The sequence below is a fragment of the Aspergillus affinis genome (assembly GCF_023601865.1).
Source record: "Aspergillus affinis strain CMG 70 chromosome Unknown NODE_99_length_137546_cov_86_507649, whole genome shotgun sequence".
NCBI lineage: Eukaryota > Fungi > Ascomycota > Eurotiomycetes > Eurotiales > Aspergillaceae > Aspergillus > Aspergillus affinis.
Window position 1 is genome coordinate 78,811 of NW_026515880.1, and position 23,942 is coordinate 102,752.

Sequence of the window (23,942 nt, forward strand, 5' to 3'; positions counted from 1 at the left end):
TTTGGAGAGGTATGATTCATTGTGGAATCAATCTTGTTCCTGTCTTTTCTTCCTTTGGGAATCAATGGTTGACAATAAACTGACAGACCGATAGAGATCGACAACCAATACATCATCTTCAAGACCACTGATCCTGGACCAAGCAGCCCTAGGGAGACATGGATAGAAAGAAGACCATCCCGATCGCCCGGTTCGGCCCCTGGTCATTACAGAGCATGATTTGCAACTATTCCTACTAATGCCTGCCTACCATCGATGCCTAGGTAGTTATCAACCCATCCAAAGAACTGAATCATGAGTCCGATCAGAGCAAAACAACCCGATCATCCGACCCACGGTTTCAATCCCCCTTTCACCCAACGAAAATCCCCAAATTAGTTAAGGCGGCACATAAACTCGGTATGTTTCTGCATACCGCGCCACATGCCTCCCGACCATCAGCGAACTTTACCCTAAAGCCAAGCTCCTCACCAAGAAGCTTGGCTGAGCTTGGTATGGAATGACGTGACGTGTCGGGCTTGGTTTGCCTCCTGGACCTGGTTTTTGGGTCTTGTCCCTTGCTCCGTTCCCTTGGTCCTTCCTGGTTCGTGGTTCGTGGTGCGTCACGGGTTACTTGAGTTGATTGCCCCTGTGTCTGCCCCTGTCCATGCAAGCTCTGAACTTAATCATGTCTTATCGGCTTGAGTTGGCTTGAATTTAGGTACGGTTGCACAGCACCCGTAGGTATGTTGCTGCCTGGGTTAGGATGAAATCTAAGTAGGGTCTAGCTAGATGTACGGCGTAGTTTGAGTCCCACTAATCGAATATCCCATGGAATAAGGGCGGAGAATTAATACCCTTGATACATTAGTCCTTCATTTTCGATTCCAAATCTTAGATTTCTTTAGCCCTACTTCCAGCGCTAAGATCAAACCACTGATTCAATCTCAACATAACCCAATCTGAAGTCCTCAACAAACCACTGCACCTCACCTCTCTTCCCTCGATACAGACACTGGCGGGAGCTCCTGATCCGACTCAGCAATCCTCTGGCACGTCTGGCTTGCCTGACTCTTCACACTCTCTGTCCGGACCTTTCGTTTTCGCATTAATCTCCCTGGCGAAGAAAATATAGAATGAAAGCGCGGGCGCATGTCCAGCTTAGAGAAAAACAAAAAGACACCATGCAGCAAGAGCCTGATGCGCGATAAGCCTTGACTCAGACCCTTTTTCTGAAAAAGTCTTGGCATGGATGGCAGACGCGCGACGATGATGCCAGCAGCCAACTCGATCATGGAACATAGCCCAGAGGTGAACCAATAATAGGAGACATTATTGCTGTCGGCGTATTGGATGCCGTAGAAGAGACGGAGGATGGATGCTGTACAGGCCCTGGGAACCATTTAGTACACAAAAAAGGTCAATCCCGATATTTTGTCTGTTAAGATTAGTCAAAGGAAAGGGAGAACATACAAGATCCCAACAAAAAACACCGCCGAAACATTCACCTTCTCCAGCCACGACATATGAAGTCTCCAGATACGCAGCTGCGGCAAGATCAGCATGATGAAATCCGACGCCGAGTTAACAGACGCAGTGATCAGATCCAGCCGAATCATGTCCAAGCAAGAGCCTTCTTCCATCCACAGCGTCCAGATTCGTTCTCTGGGTTGACAGGAGTACAACTCTAGGAAGAAACCGGTGATGTAGAAGATCATATTCGCGACAATCAGAGCCAGACAGATGCCGTAAAACCAGTTAGGCTGACGGATCGGGACAAACACTTCGATGATCTGGAGAAGAATGGAGCTTTTGATGAACATCATGCACCAGCCGTAGGTAATCGCCGCGATGTGGATGTACTGTGCAAGCACGGTCGGTCTTAGCTATATCTACATTCGCTAGGGCGAGAAGGAAGACGCACGTAGAGCAATACGGAAAAGTCCTAGAGTGTTAGATTCCACTGGTCGACTCCAGGGGCTTCTTCGACGAAGAGCCAACAGATGGAAAGATAGGACATGAAGATCGCCTGGGGAGTCAGTATGAGCTAGACTGTCTGGGAATATACACCCCATACCCATGCGAGAATGATCGCATCTAACCCTGTCAGTGGCAGTCAAAGGGAATGTCAGGGCGACTTACAATCCGACAGACTGACCTTCCGAATCAACGGTTTCTTGATATACATGCGAGCTAGAACCAACGACGAACAGACAATCCATAATGTGACGATGATAGCGCGAGTAATAGTCCCATGGTTGGGCGGATTGTCCAAGTTGGGTTGTACTCCTGGCGGGGGCGTTGCGGCAGGACTATGCAGGATGCTATCATTTGCACTTCTGGACGCCATAATATGGGGAGAGAGTGTGTATTTGATATCGAGACAGGGTAGCAGTCACATAGTCTAATCTATAAACTGAGGGCTCTGGCACGTTCTGCTACCCTTAGAGAAAGCACCAGGAATGCGGCTCTGAAGCTCAGCATACCGTAGTTCCACATGCTGGATTTTGGAATGTAGAAGGCTCTGTGGAACTGCCCGCTCACGATCGATGACGAGGCAGCAAGACTTCATGTAGCGCGTGTGCGACTCGAGTCAGGAAAATAAGCGGAATAGGCCCTCAAGTTTCCAGAGCTTCTACAGATTACGCTGCCCGGCATCCCTACCTGGCATCCAACATTCTTCACGTGGATCGGAATGTAGATGGCTGGACAACGTTCCATAGTATTCTGCGATCGTTCCCCAAATGCTTGTCTTACTAAAGATTAAAATTCCTTTGAGATGGATATTTTTAGCAGTTATTGTTTTTTTAGGTAGTCACACTGATGTCAATCTTATAACAGGAGCGTACGGTCCTTGATAATATACTCCATATTCTTGCTCATGGCCTTTTGTAACTAGGAGATTACTGTTCCCTTGATGCCGCGAAGGACTACTACACCGATTTCATGCAGGGAACTTTTCGCGGTTGGCAGAGCGTGCCTGCAAGTGTGGCCATGATCTGGACGGGGATCATAGGTTATTCATACGACTCCCGGCCACATATTGGTCAAGTACCTGGGAAAAGTGGTGAATTTATTCTTGCTGGGTCCAATGGCCACGGCATGCCAGTTATCTGGCTGGCGGCGAAGGAATTGGCAAAGATGGTTGTCGACGACGTTTCATTTGAGGCTGCCATTCCTCGCCTGTTCAAAATGACACAAACTCGCATAGACCAGAAACGGCATGGAACGAAGATAGATGGTGATATCCTGGGTTTTGGGAAACTGGGCAGTACAAAGCTTTAGATGGCGATTCAGTTGCACTCTTTATGTTGTCTTTTTATCGGGTGCGCGTAACATATGAAGCGATCCCCTTGCCCTTTGATAAGACTATGAATGGCTGCAAATATGTGTTTAAGGGAAAGTATGATACGCAATCAGACTTCCATCATCGACTGTATTATACCATTGATCTCGAAACAGTCGGGACTTTGCCGATGTCCCGCCTACGACGATACTGCCATCCGGGCGAGGAATCAGGTAGGACAACGCTCCGTCCTGCTTTCTGATGATGTATGAATTGTGAACCCTCAGGGCCATATCGGGCTCTAGCACGGCGATTCGGCAACGTATGTTCTTGCAGGGAATGATGTTCTTGTGGTATTCTGGGAGGGTACTCGCAACGTAGGCGTTGCTTGCGTGAATCACTTTTGACGCACTGATGTAAGTAGGAGTTAAAAAGAGGCTCAGGGGAGACTGTTTTGCTTCTCTTTAGAATCGTCAATGATGGAGTGTTTACCCGGGAGCTGATCACTGACAAAATGATCTACGGCACGTTCATGGACTGTCTCTGCCTCGTATCGTTCGTCTGTGTGATCTACGCTTAGAGATCTGGCACCGCAGACATGGCCATGACTGCAACGAGGGATGGAACACTAGCTACGACGTGGCATTCGGGGTCACAAGAATACCTTCAAGGATATTTTTCATAAGATTTACAACTGTCTAAGAGAGGCCAGACATTTTACAAAGCTCAAATGAAGACGGTGAATAAGATATACTCAGCCAGGAAAGCCCCAAAAAGATTTGGTGCATAGTCCTGATCAACTCTGATGATTAAACACACCTAGGAATCGAAAAAGATTGGGAAAGAAGATTGAAGTGCAACCAGTGCTCATATGCAAAAATAATATAATAAAGTAAAGCTCTATATCTATTAAAGCAACCAAAAAGATAAAATCAAATGCCCAGGCAGGTCCGGGTCTCCAGGGTGAAGTAAAAGTCATTAAAACCAATCATCAATAACCAGTAAACACAGTCGCCATGCGAAGAGACAGATAGACAAAAAAATTCCAGATGTGGTGGCGGAGTGGTATCAATCTAAGACTGTGCATGAGCGGATGAGACAGGACAAATAAGAAGAATGATAAAAAGAAAGAAAATTCGTGGAAAGTCGAAATGTCAAATTTCAAGATTCAATGGGGAGAAAGGCGAAGGGAAGAATGGAAGGAAGGATAGAAGTATGTGTGTAAGGAGGGAAAGAAGGATCATCATAAGGAGTGGTGAGGAACTCAGGTAAGGTAGTGTCAAGGAGTGTCAAGAAGTGCGAATGGAAGATGGCATAAAAGACATCACATCTCCCGTACTATGAGGCTAGATCATCCCCGGAACTTCAACCCTCCGGTTCTGCCACCTCGGTTTATAGAATTCATCTTTGGCCGGTATTTCCGGCCGATCCCATTCGGAATCGCTCTCGTACGGCGACGGACACCCGAACTTGTCCTCCGTGCGAGCCGGCGACGTAGTCGCTGACCGACCAGCCTGTCTCATGCGCATAAATTCCTGCGAGTCGGCGCTGCGGATGGGATACATCGTTCCGATGCCGACAGACTCCCGAGCCATGAACTGTAGCTGTTTGATGTCGTCGCGGAGACTCGAGACTTCGCCCTCGAGGTTCCGTCGGGCGGTCTGTTCGCGACGCAGCAGCATGACCAGAGCGCTGTATTGCTCGATGGAGATGGAGTTGGTGTCGCTAAGGGAGGTGGAGGATGGGGGCTGCAGCGTTCGCGAGCGGTGCACATTTGCGCTGGTGCTAGTTGTGTTCATGGTGCCAGGACGGATTGTACCCGTACTGACGGGGCGGTCGGATTGCTGATTAGAGTGGGACGTGTCCGGGGGAGAACGCGCCGTGGATTTCTTGCGATTGTGTCGACGGTCGGCTGTCGTCGGTTCGGGTTTCTTCGCCGGGACTGGAGTCGCTGCGGGCGAGGATGTACTACTCTGGTTCGTTTGCATGCGCGCAATGGCAAACTCCAGATCGATCAGTTTTATTTCCAGGGTGGCTAGCCGCTGTTCCATGGACACATTTTCGCTGTCTTGCATGGCGTTGACTAGAGTACCCGCGTTGGGCGCGATACTTTCGGCTTCCACTTGGACGTTGGTTTCGGCTTCGGTCACCTCGTCGTACATGGAGGGGTCGGTAGACGGCTTTGGCAGGCTGGTCACTGTAGCCCTCGTCGGGGGCCGGATGGATATCTCGCTGTCCGACACGTGAGTGTACGCCGTCGACCCAACGTACGATTCGATGCTCCGCCGTCTCCACTGAATCGGCGACATGCGATGGTCCCGGGCCATGCTGCGCAGTTGTCCCGCGCTCCTCGACCGGCGTTTTCGTCGTCGATCGTCCAGCGAGTCGGGATTCGGGTGTAGGGAGTTTTTACGGCTGCGATTGCCCTCCGGTAGACCGGAGACCACGTCATCCAGCGCATCGCGGGACTCGTCGTCGGAGAAGATCAAACTGGGCAGGGTCGCTCGGCGTTGTCGCGGCGGCCGGATCTCCAATTTCGCTAGGGCATCGTTCAGCGTCATGGGACCTCCGTTGCCCATCTCCTTCTGCGCCAATCCGCCGCTGCGTTTTGAATTTAAGGAATTGGGCATGGAGTAGGACGGATCGCCCGCCATCCCATTGACCTGACTCGGATGTGACGAGTTGGCGCTGCTGAAGTTGTAATCGGAATCGAACCCGTCGTGTTGACTGCCTCGCTTGCGAGTGAAGATCTTCTTCATCACCGTCCGTAACGTGCTCCCCGTGCGCCGATGCGAGCCGGGTCCGCCGCGGCCCATCAGGCCGGAGAACGAATCTGCGGCGCCGTATCCCAACGTGGCAGCAGCGCGATTGCTTATGACGATAGAAGATTCGGATCCGCGAAGTTGACGACGCGATCTGGCCGTGACCAGCTGCTTGGTGCTCATGGGGGGTAGAGCGGTGTCGTCCATCTCGGCATGGCGGGGAACGGAGCCGGGACTGACGGACATGATGGCGATCGATCAAGAGAGCGGGCACATGCGGTATTAGATCAGATTGTAAATTAAGGGAATAAAGAGCGACTGGTATGCGCGATCGAGAGGAAAGAGAGGAAGGAATCGATCGGGAGGGGTGGGTGGGTCGAGATATACGAGGACAAAGCAAGTGACGGGTTGTCGTCGTATAGTAAGGCTGTCCTCTGATCCAATCTATCTCGAATCGAACGATCGGAAAAATATCTTCGACCAGTCAGCGAAATCCCCTGGCCAAAAAAAAAAAAAAAACCCCCAAAAAAATCCCTGCAAGAGAATAAAATAAAATCAAAATAAAACAAGACAACAAACGTGGCTGACCTTGGCTTAAAGGTTGAAAAAGGCCGAGAAAGAGAGAAGGCTCGCAGGTAAGCGAAAAGAAGGAAAGGCTGATTAGTAGCCGATGAGCAGACGAGAGAGCTCGAGCATGGCATATAATTAAAGAGAGACAGAGAGGATCAAACGAGGGACATGGTTTGTCGGCGGACAGACCCAAAAGAATGAACGAAAACAAAGTGAAACCGGAGCCTGAGGAGAGATCCAGGGAACGGGGGAGAGAGGCAGAGTCTAAGAGAGTGAGGGAAGCTCCACCGGGAACAAGCAGAAAGGCAATGAGTGGGCTTCAAACATGGAGTCGAGACATGGCGACCAACCGTCGGCGGGGATTACTGCAGCTAGTGAGCGTCGAGTCAGTAAACTAGTTTCCCGGATCGGAGGAAGGAAGAGAGAGGAAGCCGGACAGGGAGAGAGAGAGAAAGAGAGAGGAAAAGAGGATGAAGTCGGGCGAAGTGGGTCGGACTGGCCGGGAGTCCATGCGGCTTTCGTGTTTCAGGGGGTTCTTCCTCTGTCCTTGTCCTCTGTTCTCCTCTGTGCTCTTCAGTCTCAGAAAGGCAAGACTGTCGGTGTCGCCGTCATGCAGTCAAGATCCGAATCCTCCGTAATCAATCAATCGAGTCAATCTACACAATAAATCAGATCTTCTAGAAGACCCGGCTTGGCCTTCAACAGACGAGATCATCAATACTGCCGGCTGATGCTCGGCCCCCAAAGAATCTCTGCTTCCAGAATGATTCCAAATCTTCCTTCCGATCGACTGACGCAATGAATATCATATCGATTCTGCCTCGTCCCTTCGACTGGAATCCTCCGTTGGTCGGTTACTCTCACAGACAGTGAGAACCACAGTTAGTGAAAAGACAAGATGAACAACTCACTCAGGATGAATATCCCCGTCATACGATGCCCCCGAACCCTCCAGTCAGACGCGACCGCCTGTCATCGACCGGATGAATTAAAATTGGACATGGTTCTTCCCTGTCCAGGCGTTCGACCCCCAAATCTTGCTTCAGCGACCGCGCAGCTGCCCTCCTGATTCGACCGCGCCGAAGCTTGCAGATTCTGAGACGCGCCAAGTGGCCCCCATTTTTTGGCTCCTGCTCCACATGGCAGCTGCATTTGGGTTTTGGCCTTTTTGGCCTTTTGGTTTTGGGTGGGCGTGCGTCGATGCGGCTTCATCTGACAGAATCCTGGACCGTAGACAGGCAGTCGGAGTATGGAGTAAATGGACCTGCTTACGCTGTGCTTTGTTTTGCGCCCCATACTAAAGAGTTAGTCCATTAGTACGGAGTACGGGGACGAGAGGCTCTTGGGGATGAGGCTGTTCGTATGCACTCACCGCTAGAATCATCCTCATAATAAAAGTGCCTGCCTTGCATCCCGTCAGCAATGGACCAAAGACATCCTCGCGACGAGCATAAAACATGAGCACAACCTGAGCACATTTTCCTTTTTACTCTAAACTCTTCTCCGTCCTTGACGTCAGGAGTCGTCTCGGTCTCCACCTAACCTCGCTAGTTGCTGCTGAAACCGCCAATCGTTTTTCTATTAATATTTCCCCCTCTCTCGCCCAGTCTACCTTCGGAAAAGTACACCGTAGAGTTGAGGAGAAAGCGTCTCGAATGTCGACTCGGTGGGGAACGGCATCACCGTCATCGTCATGACTTGCAGCTTTAAAGGATCGACTATCCTTCTACACAGTCTAGTCTCCTGTCTACACGATGCGCGCGTGAGTTGTTCAAAGCCAATGCAACCATGCATGCCCATGGACCGTTCGATGTCGTTCCATTCCTTCGACCACGTCGGCCTCATCAAGTTCCACTATACAGTAGCATGTCAGAAAGCATCCCTCGGTGCAAGGTTGCAAACGCTCAGACCTACACCGCAGACACCCTGACGATCGGTATCCTATTTGGACCGCTCACCGGGCAGGCAATCCCATCCCAAATTATCAGGCCGTGCGAGGGTGAGAAAAGTGAATGCCACCTAGGACGTGTATCAGATTTGGATTTCCGAAAAGACCTTCCTCTCCATGTCCTACCCATTGTTCTCTTCTACTTCTCTGTCTCTGCAATCGCCGATCTTCCTCGTTTGGGTGATGGAGCCACGGCTCTGCCCCATAGTCAATCCAATGGACTCAATTAGTCTGTGTGTCAGGTCGACGAGAGTTCTATCTTTGCCGTGATCGTCTAAAGTCTATGATTGACTTGCCGAGTTATCTCCTCCCTCCTTCGGGAGTGGGAACGGGACTTCGCAGACTCAAAATTAGGTCTGTCTTAAATCTTTCGTCTGCCCTTACTCATGGCATGGGTATAGTTACGGAGTTCTGGTTATAGTAACTCGCCGGCGTCCGGGTACCGTAGATCCGCATGTTCCTCTAAGAATCCCATCCAGCGTTTGAGAAAGCCGCTGCCTCTGTGGGGAAAATCATGAGTTCAGCAATTCACGTCATCGTCCCACCTCGTATCTCCTTCCGAGGCTGTGGATCCATGCGTAAAGACGCGGGATGTCTCCCCATGCACCCTCAGCCTGGAAGGGAAGAGGGGAGGGGGAAAGGAAATGGGTACTCACTTGCTGATGGTCTCTGAATCACCACAGATACACAGATGTCGTTTCGGGCGGGTCATAGCCACTGCACAAAATACAGATTAGTTTAGAATCAGGTGGGATCAGATCCCGACCACCCATGCAGGGAGGACATACCGTTCAGCCGTCGTCGCTCGCCTAAAAATCCGACCTCGTGCTCCTCGTTGCTCCGAACGAGGCTGACCACCACGGCCTCCTTCTCGCGACCCTGGAATCCGTCGACACTTCCCAGTTCCAAACCGGGGTATTTCTCCCGCAGCATCTGCGACAGAACCGACAATTGGCCATTGTACGGCGTGATCACCGCGATGTCCTCGGCTTTCACCCCTGATTGCACGAGATTATCCACGTGCTTGGCCACCACCAAGGCCTCCATCTCGTTGCTTTTGCTCTCCCCGAGCAGTGCTTCCTTCTGACCTACTTCCTTGTCTTCTGCCTTCTCGGGGAAATCCCCGCCTTGCGTGTCCCAGAAGACTACGGGTTCCTTGGTGTCGTCGGTTTCCTCCACGTCGTACGGCAGATCTTTTAATAGTCTCGCTTTCACCGCGTCGCCAGCCATCAGTTTTGATTCGTAGAGCTCGTCGGACGGGAATCGCATGATCGACTCGTGCATGCGATACTGCGTCGTGAGCATCCGTTTGATGCCGGGTCCATGCATCGACAGTAATCGGTCAAACAGGGTGGTCTCGAGTGAAACCCGGCCAATCCCCGCCTTGTCCTTGTCGGCCGGATCCTCCCCGGCGGCCCCTTGCGTCTTGGTCTTCTGGGGGGTAGATTTCACCGTAGGGGGCAGCTGCAGATGATCACCGGCGAGAACCACCTTGGACGCGGACAGCAGCGAGATCCAGCATTGCGCTTCCAGCGCCTGACTCGCCTCGTCGATGATCACCACGTCGAATTTTTGGTTCTTGAGCTGATGGCCGCCCGCCCCGTGCAGTGTGGCCAGCACCACATTGCTCTCTCCCACGAGGTTGTCCACACACTTTGCCTCCCGGTCGCGGAACTCCCGCCGTAGTTCCTTGAGGTCTTGAAAAATTTGCCGCTTTTCCCGGCCGAACCGCGTCTTCCGGATACTGGCCACCTTCTGGTCAATATCCTTACGGACATCGCGCACGATGGAGCCTGCGTCCGATGTATGGGTCAGGACCTCCAGCGAGTGATCCAGAACCGACGGTAGCAAACGCGCTGGATGGCCGATGCGCACCACAGGCACTTTCTTGGGTGCCAACCGTTCCACAATATTATCCACCGATATATTCGACGGTCCGCACACCAGCACGCGGAGCTTCCGCTGGACCATTTGGAGAATCAGTTCGATCAGCGTATGCGTCTTTCCGGTCCCCGGCGGGCCGTGGATCAGCGCGATGTCTCGGGAAGCCAGACCGAACCGGATGGCTTCTTTTTGTGAATCGTTCAAAGTTGGGTCGAGGAAGTCTACGGGCCCAATAGCTTCGTAGTCGGGCTGCAGCGGCGTCGCATGCCCAAAGGCAACTCGCATGAAATGCGTATGGTCGGATTCTGTCATTTTGGCCATCTTCTCCATCGTCATCTTCATCCTACGTCGAGTTAGCCAAATCCAGCAGATTTCAGAAGAGAGATGGCAGCCACCTACCGTCGATGTGTCACATCATTTGCAAGTTTGATGCTGCAACCCGTTAGCCCACCTCAGCCCAGCATCTATCCGAGACACCCAACTCGACCGTCGACCAGCCCAAGCAGCAAACATAGGACACAGGAAAGTGAGGGAGAAAACATACAACCAAAGCTTCTTTCCCCACAGCTCCTCAATCGCCTCATCATCCTCCTTCGACCGTCCCCCACCCCCCACCTGCCCAAACGCAACCCAAATACTCCTCTCCCCAACTCTCGTCACCACACCTTCCGGTGCTCCTTTCTCCTTCCCCGCCGCTTTATCCTTCCCTGCTCCTCCTCCCCCTTTCTTCCCACCTGTAGGCCCCGACCCAATCTCATTAACCCTCACCACATCCCCCACCCTAATCCCATGCGCTCCTAACTTCGGCTCCCCGCCATCTCCCTTGTCACCATCACCCCCCTTCTGCGTAATCGCCGCGTCAGCACCGAACTCGCCGACCATGCGCCCGCCCGTTCCAATGCGACATTGCGAGAGGAGAAGTCCCGTCAGCGCGTAGCCAGTTGCTTGTAAGGTTCGGCGCGTAGACGGAGACACGGAAGCGGCGGTGGTGGCGAGCGAGGAGGAGGAGATTTCGACGTTGTGTTCGTCTAACAGGAGGGATTGTTGGGTGAGGGCGAAGGCGGGGATCGGGATGGGGGTCGGGTTTGGGTTTGGGGGTGGCATTCTGCAGGCCAGTTGGGGCGGTTGATCAGTTAATGTGATCCGGTGGTTGTAGTTGCAGATTGAGGGAATGGGAAAATAGCCGAGATATCGTAAGCTGAGTGGGATTGTTGATGATGTTGTGTCTGTCAGGTGTGTATGTTGGCTGCAGAAAGAAAAGGCGGGGAGAAGAGAGAAGAGCTGCAGCGCTAAAGCTTCTCCGGGGTTAAGGAGTTCATTATCTCCGCCTAGGCTAGATGATGACGTTGGCTTAGCCATGGTCTATAACTACAAGAGGCTTGTAACTATACCTATGCTTTATATTAAATTATGATCTCTTGGGGGTTCCCATATGATAAAATACTGCCTGTATCTATTTTCTAGTGACTCTCGTGTAGCCCTACAATAAATGGGAGCCAAAATAGACAGGGACCCGCGCGCATTCAAAATACTTCATAGTCCATAGGGGTATACGAAAATCATCGCTGCCATCACCACCACAGGTCGATTAATCCTAGCATCTTTCTGCTACGGCTGACACCCATGCCTGGCGCTGGCCTGCCGGGCAACCACATCGAATGGTCGCCCATCAAGGCTCCTACCAGCCAAGGGTTCATTGATTGTGATGGAGAAATTATAGGAGAGGCAACCGCGGGATTTACCCATGACCCTTTGTTATAAACGTAGAAACGGAATCGATTTTGGACGTTTCTTCGGGGTCACCGGGATAGAGGCCACTGGGCTACCCAGCCACCCGTAATTTCGTCGCTATTAGTTAACTAACTAGTCTATAAACGCGCCCTAATCCATAGGGTCATACTAGCCCCGTGTGATATTGGATCGCTAGAGAACGGTATAGAATAGTGACAAATAATGGCTTTTTAGCTGCCTTCCATGCAGTGTCTGACCTAGCCTCCGGACAGTCTGGCCTCGAGTCTCGAGGAGACGTGGATGAGGATGAAACAATTGCTTTCGGGGAAGGGTCATATGCGTGGTTGAGCTAGGCATAGGCATAAGCACTGAGATTCTTTGGCTCTGGTTTATTCTTTATGTTCTTCTGTCCTACTTTCACATCTTTCCGTCCCTCGCCGCCCACTTCCAGCGGCCAATTGGTTTGGATGGCTCTCAGTGAATAACCAGTCTACAGTATGGTTACCTAGCGCTGCTCTTATCCCCTACCAACTGAAGGACCTATCCATCACACTCTTCAAGTAGGTGAGATGACTTACAGGGACAGTCCTTTATTCTACCTACTTCTTCAACTATCCAAGACAACTCTTGTCTGACAACTATATTCGTGCACTTTGGTATCTGAGCTTGGGATCATATTTCTAGTATCACTTAATACTGAGCATTCCTCAATCAAACCTCACCCCAATGTCTGTATAGAAGAGGGGCCGTCCTCAGGTGAATCCCAACCTTCGGATAAGAATTATGGATCCAACAACTACGAACCGAAACTTCCTTCGTCCCAGTTTGAACAACTCAGCTGGTACATCTACTTCCAAGAGTTCAAATCTGAGATTCATCCAAAGTCTCAAGACAGTCCACCAGAGGCGACAAGACATCGAGTATAGGAATAAAGTTCGTCATGAATGCATGTGAACAAAATAAAAGGAAGCAGTACATAGATGCCCAACGCCCCGCCAAGAACTGAAGAAAAGACACAGTCCCTCGCATTTAGACATCAGCTCGCCAGCCAGCATTTGCCTAGTTGAAGACTTGACGACGAAAGCAAAGCTGCTTGCTGCACGTTGGTAGTCGGAGGATAATGATGGAATACCGACTCTATCGAGGGACTGCGTGGGCGTACCCAGGACTACGATGCAGTCATGACCCACCCGCAGGCGGTTCGCTACGTCGCCAACTTTATGCAACGAGCAGGCCTCCTTCAGCAGTTCTGCGTCGCCACGTTTGGTGACGAAGAAGATGAGGAGGCTCCGTAACCCAGCACTCTCTTAGAGGGACTTGATCTAAACGAGGACGACGGTAGAGAGGAACGATAGGAGCTGGCTACGTCTCATTTTGATTAATTGATTGATTAATTAATTACAGAAAGTAAGGCAGTGGTAAATGCCGAACGCCAGGCTAAAATTTGAAGAAAAGATAAGAGAATGAGAGAGAGGAAAGAAAAGAAAAGACATATTCCCTCCCATTTGCACATCAACCAACCCCCCGTCTAGCGAAATGCCGCCTGAGTCCGATAATGTCTCCGGCCAATGAATGGCAAGCTGCTTGCCTTCTCGCGCCTATGGGCAAGGGGCCCCAACACGGCAAACTCAGCCTGCATCTCGAATATACTATCGTCGGCCAAAAATACGCGGAAATCGCGCAACGGTCGAACATCTTCAAAGGCCTTGACCAGCTTCCGCAAATAGCGATTGCGGCTCTGCACTATGCTAAGGTCACCAGTCTTCGTACCGAGATCAATGATAGTGATCGAGAGGTAGGGAATGGAGAAATGTTCGCGGATAAAGCGACGCAGAACGCCCCAGGAAGCGAGCAAGGATTCTTCGGGCCGATGTCCGCCTTTGAGCCGGCCGCGATGCAGCGCCGGGAATTTGAATGTCAGGTGGCGAATGAGTCTGAATGTTGAATCAGAGATAGTGTGGAAGAAACGCATCATGAATTCTGGGTCTTCCTCCACAAATGCGAACACATTTTTGGAGTAAAAGATGCGACTTGCGTCATGGTAGAAGCCTCTGCTGGCAAGGAAGTAGGGCAAAGGAGAGGTGAAGCAGCTACAAGTTGACGAGTATGACGTCTGACGCGCATGGCAGAAGCACATTGTTTGTTGCATAGGCGAGCAGGTCCCGCAGCAGGTAAGAGGATAAACGGGGATTCGTGGGCGCTTGCGCTCTTGAAGGGTGATAACTCCGCTTGACCACTCCGCCGCGGGGATGTAGGGATCGGAGCGATCAATCAGGACATATTCGAGGATCATGTACTGCACCTCTTTAGGAAGACGGTGGAATGGAAACGCAGGCCGAGCCGCTTCCAGGTTGCCGGTCAATCTCCACACAGCCCTCTTGAGTATGGGCCTGATCTCGTCGTCCTGCACGGTGCTGAAATGGATGGCACAGCGCGAGAGCTTTGGAAAAGGCTCTGTTTGGCAAATGAGCCGACGGGCCACATCAACCTCCTTGACCCGACATCTCATACTGAAATTCCGAAGCCCGGTCATTCTCTCGCGAGCGAGCTCACAGAACTCCACCCAGACCCAGAATGCTGTGCGGTGCGCTCCCACCCCGCCAAGTTTCAAATTGCGGTTTTCTCTAGGCCCAAGGTCCAAATGCAGAGATGTCAGGCTCTCGATACCCCACGCCGTTGCCGCGCGAAAGGTTTTGAAATCCGCTTTCGTGGGGAGAAAGGCAGTAAACCTGTTATGTTTGAAAAAGAGAGAACTCAATGCGTCACGCATGCTGTGAGATGCCCCAAGCAGTCCTAAAGGCAGACCTGGGTGGTTGCAGAGACCTTCAACAGTAGTGGTCCAAAGACCACGAGTTTGGCGCATGGGGCTATGACTGCAGTCTTCTGCGCTGGATCGTTTTGTGCGATACTTTTCGAAACTGACGTCGACCACGCAATGCCTCAATAGTCCAGCATACTGAAGGATCTTGATCAGGACGTTTTCGGGGAGATCCAGGAGGGTAAGGCTGGGTCTGGGAGGGGAGGCTATTTGGACCCAAATCTCAGAGTCCGGATTCTCGACAGGAGGCTCCCATTCTTCGAAATCGCCGTAGTCCTGGAGCAGCCCTTCCAACTCTCGGAAGAACGGAGAGAAGGGCGCTTCCTCGTCATCGAGGTAGTCCATGAATGGTCTGGTGTTGGTTCTGTTGTTGGTTCTGTTGTTGACAGGACATCGCGTTAGTTTGGGATACGTAAGACTTTACGCGAGAGGGGTATAGGAGAAAGTGAATGAATGACCTTGGTGAACTTAAGTGAAAAAGCTGATCCAGAATTTCTCGCGTCGTTGGCTATCTCTGAAATACAATGGTTTTATCCGCGCAGACTAAACAGAGGACACTACCTAAAATTGGATGGCAGGAGGGGTGGTAGGTTGGGCGGGGAAGGATGCAAAACACCAGGGACTCGAGAGCGTTGACGTTCGCGCCTTTCTTGACGAGGTACTTGATGATCTCGTGTTTGCCTGTGATGGCGGCGGCTTGGAGAGCGGTGCTGTATAAGCTTGGGCTAGTGGTGTTGACGTTGGGCAAGGAGCCCTTGTATGAGGCGTATTCGATAAGAAAGTGGAGGGGAGGGGGGTTCGTGGCAGTCGAAAGGCAGAAGTCAAGCAAGATGAACAGAAGATGCAAGTCCCGCTAGCGCTAACATTCGCGTCGAGAGTTCCTTATCTTGTGATGCCCATGTGCCTGTGCCTGTGCCTGGGGCATTCAATGACTAGCCTTCTCCTCCTCTCCCTCGATCTTAACCTTGGCCTCGCCATCCACCGCCTTGGGAACACCGCCTGTGTCCTCCTGCTTCTTTTTCTTCGATACCAATCCCTTGATCTCACTCTTGCACAGCTTCATCCCTGCGAGATCGCAGTCACCACATTTGCGCCCTACTGGTAAGCAGACCGTCTGGCCCAGTCCGACTAGCAGCTTGTTGATCTCATGCCATTTGTCCTTTGGTAGCCAGGATTCCAACGCCATACGCGTTTCCTCTGGATTTTTTGTCTTGTGCCAGCCCCAGAGATTGGTGATTCGATGAACGTGAACGTCCACGCCGATGCCTTCATGCTTGCCCCACGCAGCGCTCATGCAAAGGAACGCCATTTTAGGTCCGACTCCCGGGAGCTTCATCAGCTCTGGCGCTGTCGATGGAATGTCCGAATCATACTGATCTCGCAGGATGAGCGCTGCCGCTTTGATATACTTGGTTTTGTTGTTGTGGAAGCCCACGGTGCCGATGAGTTGGTTCAGACGTTCAGGGGCCACAGCCAGGATATTCTCCAGATTCAGAGTACTGTCTTTGGTGGGCTTTTCTATATCCTCCTCCTGCTTGATGACGGGGTCTTCTTGCTTGACTACCTCTGGTGCTTCTCCAAGTTCTGTGTGCAATCGCTGCATCGCTACCGCCGTCACGGTGTCCTTAGTCTGCGACGACAGCATCAGCGCGATCAGGGTTTGAAAACGCTTGTCTCTTGGTGAAGACGCGCGCCAGTATAGCTCCGCGCAGCCCATCGTGTCGACAGGGGCGGTCGGATTCTCCTCCCGCATCTTCTTGACAATGTCATAGATTGTCTCCCAGTTCGACGGCGGCTCGACTGTCTGCGATCCGTCCTCATTTTTAATCTTTCGGGCTGGAACCTTCCGAGCGGTCTTTGCAGTTTTAGGTTTGGGAGATACCGGCTCACTCTTCACCGGCTTCTCGACCTTTCTTTCTGGCACTCGTCTCGTGGAAGACCGGGAGCCGCTTGTCGCCACACTGGCGAGCTTGCTTTTCCGTCGTTTGGCAGGGGGTTCTAGAAGATCCTCCATATCAACGGTAGCCACTGACGAGAGGGACGAGAGATCATCGTCGTTACTGGGTGGATCAGGTTCAGCACTGGCTGTGCCCCCATTATTCGCAAATTCGCGCAGAGCGTTTGCCCCAGAGGCACTGCGCGTTTGGCGCCGTCCAGGGGGGGACAGGGCCTGCAGGACTTTAGCCGTATCTTTAGAAGCTCGCGAAGTGCGCATGGCGGTGGTAATTGTTTAAATATGTGAAAAGTATTCACCAATGGGCCATTAAAGCACGACCTAGTTGCAACGGATGATGGGTAATGCGATTATCTTTCACATGAATGGCCACATGTGAGGTTGCGCTAACGGGCCACGCCAAGCCTGAGACTCCCCGACTGGAGCGCCGCACGGCCCGATCGTTAAGCCTCGGTGCAGACCGTCTCTCTTTCTCCTCTCTCCTCTCTCTACCAGCCATTCGTCTTTGCTTGCGTTCCTCCTTCCTTGCATATATACCCCAGCCTGATTGATTGATAACGCGCTTTTCCCATCATCTTATCTCCTTCCAATCTATAATTCCAGAGCGCACTCCGCACTGTCTACGCATAGTTACTGCACCTGCATACCATCTTACATTCCGACCGCATCACGTACCCGACAACAATGCCCCCCTCATCAACAACGCAACGACTCCTCCGCGAACTGAAGGATTACACAAACTCGCCGAATGAAGCGCTCTTGCATCTCGGCCCCGTCGACGAAGATGATTTACTCCATTGGGAGGCTGTCTTGAAGGGCGTCAATGGAACGCCATACGAAGGTACGATCCCCCTCCTTCACCTACCTACCTTGGCTACATACCTATCATACCCCTCCTCCCTCCCTCCCTTACACAACCCAACCCAACCCAATCGCCACCATCTCGCTTTCACCATCTCTATATCCGCTAACAAAAAAAAAACCAGGAGGCCTCTGGTCCCTCTCGATCCACCTCCCCCCGAACTACCCCCTCTCGCCGCCCAAGATCACATTCACGACGCGCATCTCGCACCCGAATATCTCCTTCACGACCGGCGAGATATGTCTGACCCTGTTAACGACCGAACACTGGAGTCCCGTCTACACGCTCTCCACCACCCTCACGGCCATCCACCAGCTGCTGACGGACCCGCGCCCGGACTCGCCGCTGAACGTGGACGTCGCGGCGCTGCTGCGGGACGGGGATATCCCGGCGTGGGAGAGCGTGGTGCGGTACTGGACGGAAGAGGAGCGATGGACGGATACGAAGGGGAGTGGGAGTTTTGGGGTGGGGGTGCGGTGAGGAGATGCCGATGGAGATATCTAGGTGTTTATCATGATATGTACGCAATTTGACTATAAATATGCTTTTATTTGATGAATCACTCCACTCCACCAGAGGTAATGAGTATATGTTCTACCGAGGGTGTATTCAACCTTTCCATTCTCCTACCAAAAGAGCAGAGAAGATAAGGTATAAGATGCCCTTGTGACTTCAAAAGACGCATCTATGCTCACATATGTTCTACACTACACAGTCTCCCATGTTCTGTGTTCGGAAATGGCCTGCAAACAATATATAAAACCACGACTACATCATAACACATGATTTAAGCAACCCATTAGAAAGAGCAGTGTCTACTTAGTTGCTGAAGCTCCATCCTAAGAATAGCATGAACAACTAAATATACGAACTCACGCAATGATTGAAACAATCCGAATCATCTTAGTGGTTCGACTGTCCTTTACCAGTAGGTAGTAACACAACTCTAACAAACTTATACCAAAGAAAATACCCCACACCAGCATTTCGATCATCTTGACATAGAACCCGAGAAAAGTAAATGTGTTTCTGATCGAAGTTTCCGGTTAAAGCATACCTAGAGACGCAATATATACCATCAACGATAGGAACCCAAACCCTAGAACAAAAAACAGTCTCTAGATTGGTACACGCCGACAACATTCTCTATATCTTTGTGGTTGCGGACGCATCATACAATGTCGTCCACAAATGAAGCAACCGTTCAAGGTCCTGAGCATCCTCTCCCAGTGCATAAGGACGCGACAGGCACTCTTCCAAGTCCCACGCTGGGTTCCACGAATAGGACGTGCCTAGTGGACGTAAACCCCCAGGCTCGCAGAGCAGAGAATGGCGGGTTGCGTTGCGACCATGCGTATACACCGGTGGTCTCGACTCAGTTCCATAAGAATATGCGGCCGGTGAAATGTCGATATGCTGTAAACGGGAGAATGGATGACGCTCGGCCCCTTCGGACGATGAATAGCGGGCCGTTTCGCGACGACCAAGGCAGGGGCAGCAGACTAAGTATAACGCGGAGCAGTAAGAAATGTCGATGGATTCGCAGTCCTTCTCCCCTCCGGAGGTGGATTGCTTTTTGGACTGAACCGACCCGTTCGTTGACGGGGGGTTCGCCCGGGGTGAATGTACTGTCGCGAGAGTGGAGGGGGGGGTCGTCTTTTGTGTGAGAGCTTCTGGGTCTGTCGGAGTCGAGAGCCTTGTGCGGTGTAGAAGTGAAAGGGAGGGATGAATTGAAAGGCTTCAGTGAGGTTAGTCATTATAAGCGGATGCGTAGAAATACCTGAATCGTGACATACTCATTTGTACCGCTTTTGAAATTATATTGGATCGTATGGTCAGCCTGGTGATCCTTATGGTAGACTGCGACGCGTTCGTCGATCAATTCTTTAACGAGTTCTTGCTGGTCCGACTCGTGAATGGCATTGCTGGAGCACAAGTAAGCGGCAGTTACAAACACAGAAAGAGAGAAAAAATGGGTTGGGGGAGGGCAAAGAAGGTAAGTCCAATAATAGAAGTCCAACATAGCCAAAGCCATACGTACCCAGGCTGAACCCTCAACCGAGCATAAATGATGACTTGCATCACCAACTACAAGTCCCGTTTTGACTGCTCCAGTCGAGTTTGTAGCATTTGAAGACGCGAGCCCTTAAAAGAAAAGGCCAACAGACTAAGTTTGTTGATTCGCACCTTGTCGACCATTCTGCCGAGCAATTTGAGGATCTCGGTACACTTGTCGACAACAACTTGGGCGGTTGCGATACCATATTAGTTGGGATCAGCGGCTTTGAGGCTCTGCTTTCCTCCTCGAAGATCTTCCCAACTTCCTCGAGCGTCATGGAGGTGGATCGAATGAAGAAGGATAGCTCTTTAACCTGCTCATTACCAGAGGGACCCTCATAAAGGCTGTACAGGGCTTCCGCAACCTTCAGGCCAAACCATCAAGTTGGATGATAGAGGCGGCAGCGCCAACGGCCTCTATCGTTTATGCTATGATATTGTGAAAATGCGAGGGAAAGTACGTATCTCTGATCTAGTACTTTCCATCGAAGACAGGAAATCTATGGAGCGATAAGGACAGAAAGATTCGGCATGAGAGTGGACGAGGGCCACGATCGGAGGGTGATGGGTAAGGCTGAGATGCAGGTGTCTTGTCCGTAGTTGTAGACACTAATGTAATCTGGAAGGGAGCAGCCTCGTGTTAAATCAACTTGGACTCAGGGGATTTAGATATACGGTCCATAAAAAATAAAACGACAGCTCCGTTGCAGCATGAGAGATTGAAATACATACAAACCTTTCTATGAGGCGGAGGCAAAGAGCTTTGAGTCGGCGGGGCTATATGGAATGACATTGACAACAGCAACACTAAGACACAAAATAACAAGACATGACACTAGCCATTCAGAGAAGCAAAGAGAAAGAATAAAGAGCGGAATACGTACGTATTTACGACAAGTGAAGATAAATGTACTGCAATGTGCATCAATTGATCCAGGGTCTAGACCCCAGACCTTGTATGTATGTAAACTAGATTAAACCAGATAGGCAGGCTAAACTGGACTAAACAGTAGAAACGTAATGTAACATAGAACAGCCTGCATAACAGCAGCATGAGAAAATAAATCAAATCAACCAACTCCGAGCTTTGAGGTGTAATCTCAACCGGGTCAGACCGGACCATTTGTGCGTAAAAAGGAGAGACAGAGACATGATCGTTGGACGCCGCGAAGAATGCATAAGGATCGTAAGTGTGTATAATAGGATACATGAAGTCATCTGGAAAAAGGAAGGACGTGAATGGTAAAAGAAGATGAACGCCGTATGTATGCTAGAATGAATTCAAATAAAAAAGGCGCAATTTTTAGATCGGACAATTCGGTTCAAGGTTGCCGATGGGGAGATGATGTCGAGATAGGGGAGATGATGTCGAGATAGGGGAGATGTCTATAGAGCCATGGCGACCATAGCGGCTCCGCCCATCATGACGAACAGTTCACGACCCAGACCGTTGGTGGAAGCGGCGTTGTCGGTTTGAAGGCCAGGAGCAGGTCCAGTGCCCGTCGCGCCGGCGAGGTTGGTGCGCGTGGGATGCACGACGGTCACGGCGGTGACGGTGCTCTGCTCGCCGTTGGAGAGAGTCGTGGTGCGCTTGTAGGTCGAAGTGTAGGGAGTGGTGTGCGTCTCCGGCGCCGAGGTAGTCTTCTCGTCTTCCTTGGAAGAGGACGAGGTGGTGGTGTGGATGGTAGTGGGAGCTTGCGTGGTCGTCTTCTCTGAGGTCTTCTCTGAGGTCTTCTCCGATGAAGTTGTAGTGGGCTCGGTGTGAGTGGTAGAAGCGGCGGTGGTATGGGTGGTAGGTGCCTCGGTGGTGTGGGTAGTCTCAGCCTTGGTGGAGGTGGGTTCGGCGTGAGTCTCGGTGGTGGAGGGGGCTTTGGCGGTGGTAGAAGGCGCTTCGGCCGTGGTGGTGGGAACGCTGGCCTCGGTCGTAGAAGGCGGTGCCTCCGAATGCGAGCTGGAGGTCTCCGGCGCAGCCTCAGTAGTCTTAGGAGCTTCGGTCGTCGCTTGAGTGGCAGGAGCTTCAGTGGTGGTGACAGCAGGCGCAGCAGTGGTCTTGGGTTCAGACGCCGCTTCGGTGGTGGGCTTGGGCTGCTCGACGGCCGAGGAACCGCCGTCCCGCTTGCCCATCTTCACGATGGGAGAAGTGCTGTGCGCGGCGTGCTCGCTGCGGTACTGATCGAGCAGCTGCATGAACTTGTGGACGGAGTTCTCATCGACGTTGGTGAGAGCCTCGTGGAAAGCCGAGTTGCTAGCGATCACATCCACATGAGGCTGCTGTTCGGCCGTGGGGACGGCGATAGCGGATGACGCGATCGCCGAAGCGATGAGGAGTTGAATGAGGCGATTCTTGACGGCCATTGCGTATGCTGAGTTGTGTGATGTACAGAGAGAGGAAGAAAAAGACGAGTGATTGCCTAAACTCCGATACGAGTCGTACTTTCGGGCGGAAGAGATTGAAGAGGGTGAAGTGGTTTAGTAGCCTTCCGAGGATGAAGAATGAGAGAGTAAGGTGAGACGGAATCGAGACAGTGAATTCCGGGGAGGGAGGCAGGAATAAATACAACGGAGGAAAGAAAAGGCAAGGACGAGACCCGAGAGGAAAAGCAAGCGATAGGGAAATCCGTGCCTTTTTGTCGGTCGCAAATCAAGGACGGATCTTTGCCTAAAGGCTAAAAGCACGAATGGGCGTGGGCCAACTTGGCAGCGGAGTGGAGCCCCGATGGAAATCCGCTAGAAGGTTGGAGGAGATTTTGCGACTAGCAGCCACTATAGATAGACTAGCCCGATAGCATTGGGTTGCACCGTGGTTGCCGGGAAGCACTGCCTGTGTCCCACCAAGGTAAGGACCGTAAGGTGGACGGAGTACGGAGTGGACGAGAGCAGAAAAGGTCCGTCGGTTCTATTTTCTGACAGAACATGACCAGCAGGCAAATTCACTCCGTACAGAAATCTCAATAAATAAATCTGTCAACCGGGATGAAGCCGAGAGAGCCGATACGAAAAGACCCCCGTATTCCGAGGATGACACCACCCTGACCTCAGACAGTCTCACTTCCCCACTTGCACAACCCCGATTTACTGATTTACTGATTTACTGTCTGACCTGTCGTATCGCCTAGCACAGATCCTTCCAGTTCAAGCACAACAATCTTCCGTATGCGCAGGAACATCGGCAGGATTCCCATCTAGGGACCCAGGCCCCTGGTTCCTAGCCACATCCCTGGTCCGTCGAGAGCGCTGCCACGGCGCAGTCCATGCGAGCGCAAAGTTTGCAAACGGCGAGAGGCAAAAGAGTCAAAAAGACAAAAGGAAAGGAATCTGCCCGAAGACTCCGCGTTCCGCATTCGGACAATACCGACCGTCAAGGTTCTGACTCAGCCAGCCAGGTCACGGGACCAGGCTATTCTTGGACGACGGGTGTGGCCGTCGTCGTCCCGGATTGGTCAGGATTCAGTCCCAGGGTCCGTGTTAACCGCATGCGGACTAGCGCAGCAAGGCTTGGCACTAGCGTCCTCGGAAATAGAAATCTTGTCTTGCCCGCAGCAATAAATAGATTCTCACCATCAAGACTCAACAGTTTGTTCGTCGCTCGTCGGGTCGCACAATGTTCATGACGCCATGGATCTCGCTAGGAGTCCAGGGTCTTCTATCCAGTCTCCATCCTCGCATCTGATTGATCGAGAAAGGGCCAAGCTACCTCAATGAAGGATTTCCTTTAGCTAAGACTAAGAGCTAACTAGGAGCTCTCCACCCGATTGTTCTGATTGTTGGTTGCTATTAGTCTTTCGCCTGTTGGATTTGGAGAAGGGATAAGGGACCAGTCACCAGGTTCCGTCCGTCCTCTATTGACTGTGCCCCAGTTTCTATCGCTTCTGACTTCTGATCCATCCCTAGGGCGTCGGGATTTTGCGCCCTGTCTTAGACCTACTACGGATAACGGAAGACTCAACGCTGGGTCGAAAGTTGCTAGCTCCAATGGCTTGTCCGAAAAAAAAAAACTCAATTGTTGTCCCTTGCAAATAGCACCGTCATCTTCTTACAAGCAAGCATTGCCGAGAGACTCTAGGGCATTAAGCTGATGACCTTGGTGTTC

At 51.6% G+C, this 23,942-nt stretch overlaps 8 protein-coding genes across 8 annotated transcripts; 1 reads left to right on the plus strand and 7 right to left on the minus strand.

Moving 5' to 3' along the window:
* Nucleotides 1-968: 968 nt before the first annotated feature.
* KD926_011596 (uncharacterized protein) lies at nucleotides 969-2,329 on the minus strand (the record flags this gene model as incomplete). The annotated part of the gene is made up of 5 exons (XM_053103895.1): nucleotides 969-1,371; nucleotides 1,453-1,841; nucleotides 1,904-1,924; nucleotides 2,057-2,076; nucleotides 2,122-2,329. The coding sequence occupies 5 exons, from the start codon at nucleotides 2,327-2,329 to the stop codon at nucleotides 969-971; spliced, it is 1,041 nt and encodes a 346-aa protein (XP_052952788.1).
* A 2,282-nt stretch (nucleotides 2,330-4,611) lies between these two features.
* Nucleotides 4,612-6,273, minus strand: KD926_011597 (uncharacterized protein; the record flags this gene model as incomplete). Its single annotated transcript, XM_053103896.1, has 1 exon — nucleotides 4,612-6,273. One exon carries the CDS (start codon nucleotides 6,271-6,273, stop codon nucleotides 4,612-4,614), a length of 1,662 nt encoding a protein of 553 aa, XP_052952789.1.
* A 2,687-nt stretch (nucleotides 6,274-8,960) lies between these two features.
* Nucleotides 8,961-11,533, minus strand: KD926_011598 (putative DNA helicase; the record flags this gene model as incomplete). The annotated part of the gene is made up of 5 exons (XM_053103897.1): nucleotides 8,961-9,045; nucleotides 9,202-9,262; nucleotides 9,334-10,772; nucleotides 10,829-10,861; nucleotides 10,974-11,533. 5 exons carry the CDS (start codon nucleotides 11,531-11,533, stop codon nucleotides 8,961-8,963), a joined length of 2,178 nt encoding a protein of 725 aa, XP_052952790.1.
* A 2,155-nt stretch (nucleotides 11,534-13,688) lies between these two features.
* KD926_011599 (uncharacterized protein) lies at nucleotides 13,689-15,323 on the minus strand (the record flags this gene model as incomplete). Its single annotated transcript, XM_053103898.1, has 1 exon — nucleotides 13,689-15,323. The coding sequence occupies one exon, from the start codon at nucleotides 15,321-15,323 to the stop codon at nucleotides 13,689-13,691; it is 1,635 nt and encodes a 544-aa protein (XP_052952791.1).
* A 580-nt stretch (nucleotides 15,324-15,903) lies between these two features.
* KD926_011600 (endonuclease III domain-containing protein) lies at nucleotides 15,904-17,193 on the minus strand (the record flags this gene model as incomplete). The annotated part of the gene is made up of 1 exon (XM_053103899.1): nucleotides 15,904-17,193. The coding sequence occupies one exon, from the start codon at nucleotides 17,191-17,193 to the stop codon at nucleotides 15,904-15,906; it is 1,290 nt and encodes a 429-aa protein (XP_052952792.1).
* Nucleotides 17,194-17,616: 423 nt separating this feature from the next.
* pex4 (putative ubiquitin conjugating enzyme (UbcJ)) lies at nucleotides 17,617-18,274 on the plus strand (the record flags this gene model as incomplete). The annotated part of the gene is made up of 2 exons (XM_053103900.1): nucleotides 17,617-17,773; nucleotides 17,919-18,274. The coding sequence occupies 2 exons, from the start codon at nucleotides 17,617-17,619 to the stop codon at nucleotides 18,272-18,274; spliced, it is 513 nt and encodes a 170-aa protein (XP_052952793.1).
* Nucleotides 18,275-18,940: 666 nt separating this feature from the next.
* KD926_011602 (uncharacterized protein) lies at nucleotides 18,941-20,130 on the minus strand (the record flags this gene model as incomplete). The annotated part of the gene is made up of 3 exons (XM_053103901.1): nucleotides 18,941-19,532; nucleotides 19,591-19,719; nucleotides 19,982-20,130. The coding sequence occupies 3 exons, from the start codon at nucleotides 20,128-20,130 to the stop codon at nucleotides 18,941-18,943; spliced, it is 870 nt and encodes a 289-aa protein (XP_052952794.1).
* Nucleotides 20,131-21,238: 1,108 nt separating this feature from the next.
* Nucleotides 21,239-22,207, minus strand: KD926_011603 (putative GPI anchored cell wall protein (Dan4); the record flags this gene model as incomplete). Its single annotated transcript, XM_053103902.1, has 1 exon — nucleotides 21,239-22,207. The coding sequence occupies one exon, from the start codon at nucleotides 22,205-22,207 to the stop codon at nucleotides 21,239-21,241; it is 969 nt and encodes a 322-aa protein (XP_052952795.1).
* Between the last annotated feature and the right edge of the window lie 1,735 nt (nucleotides 22,208-23,942).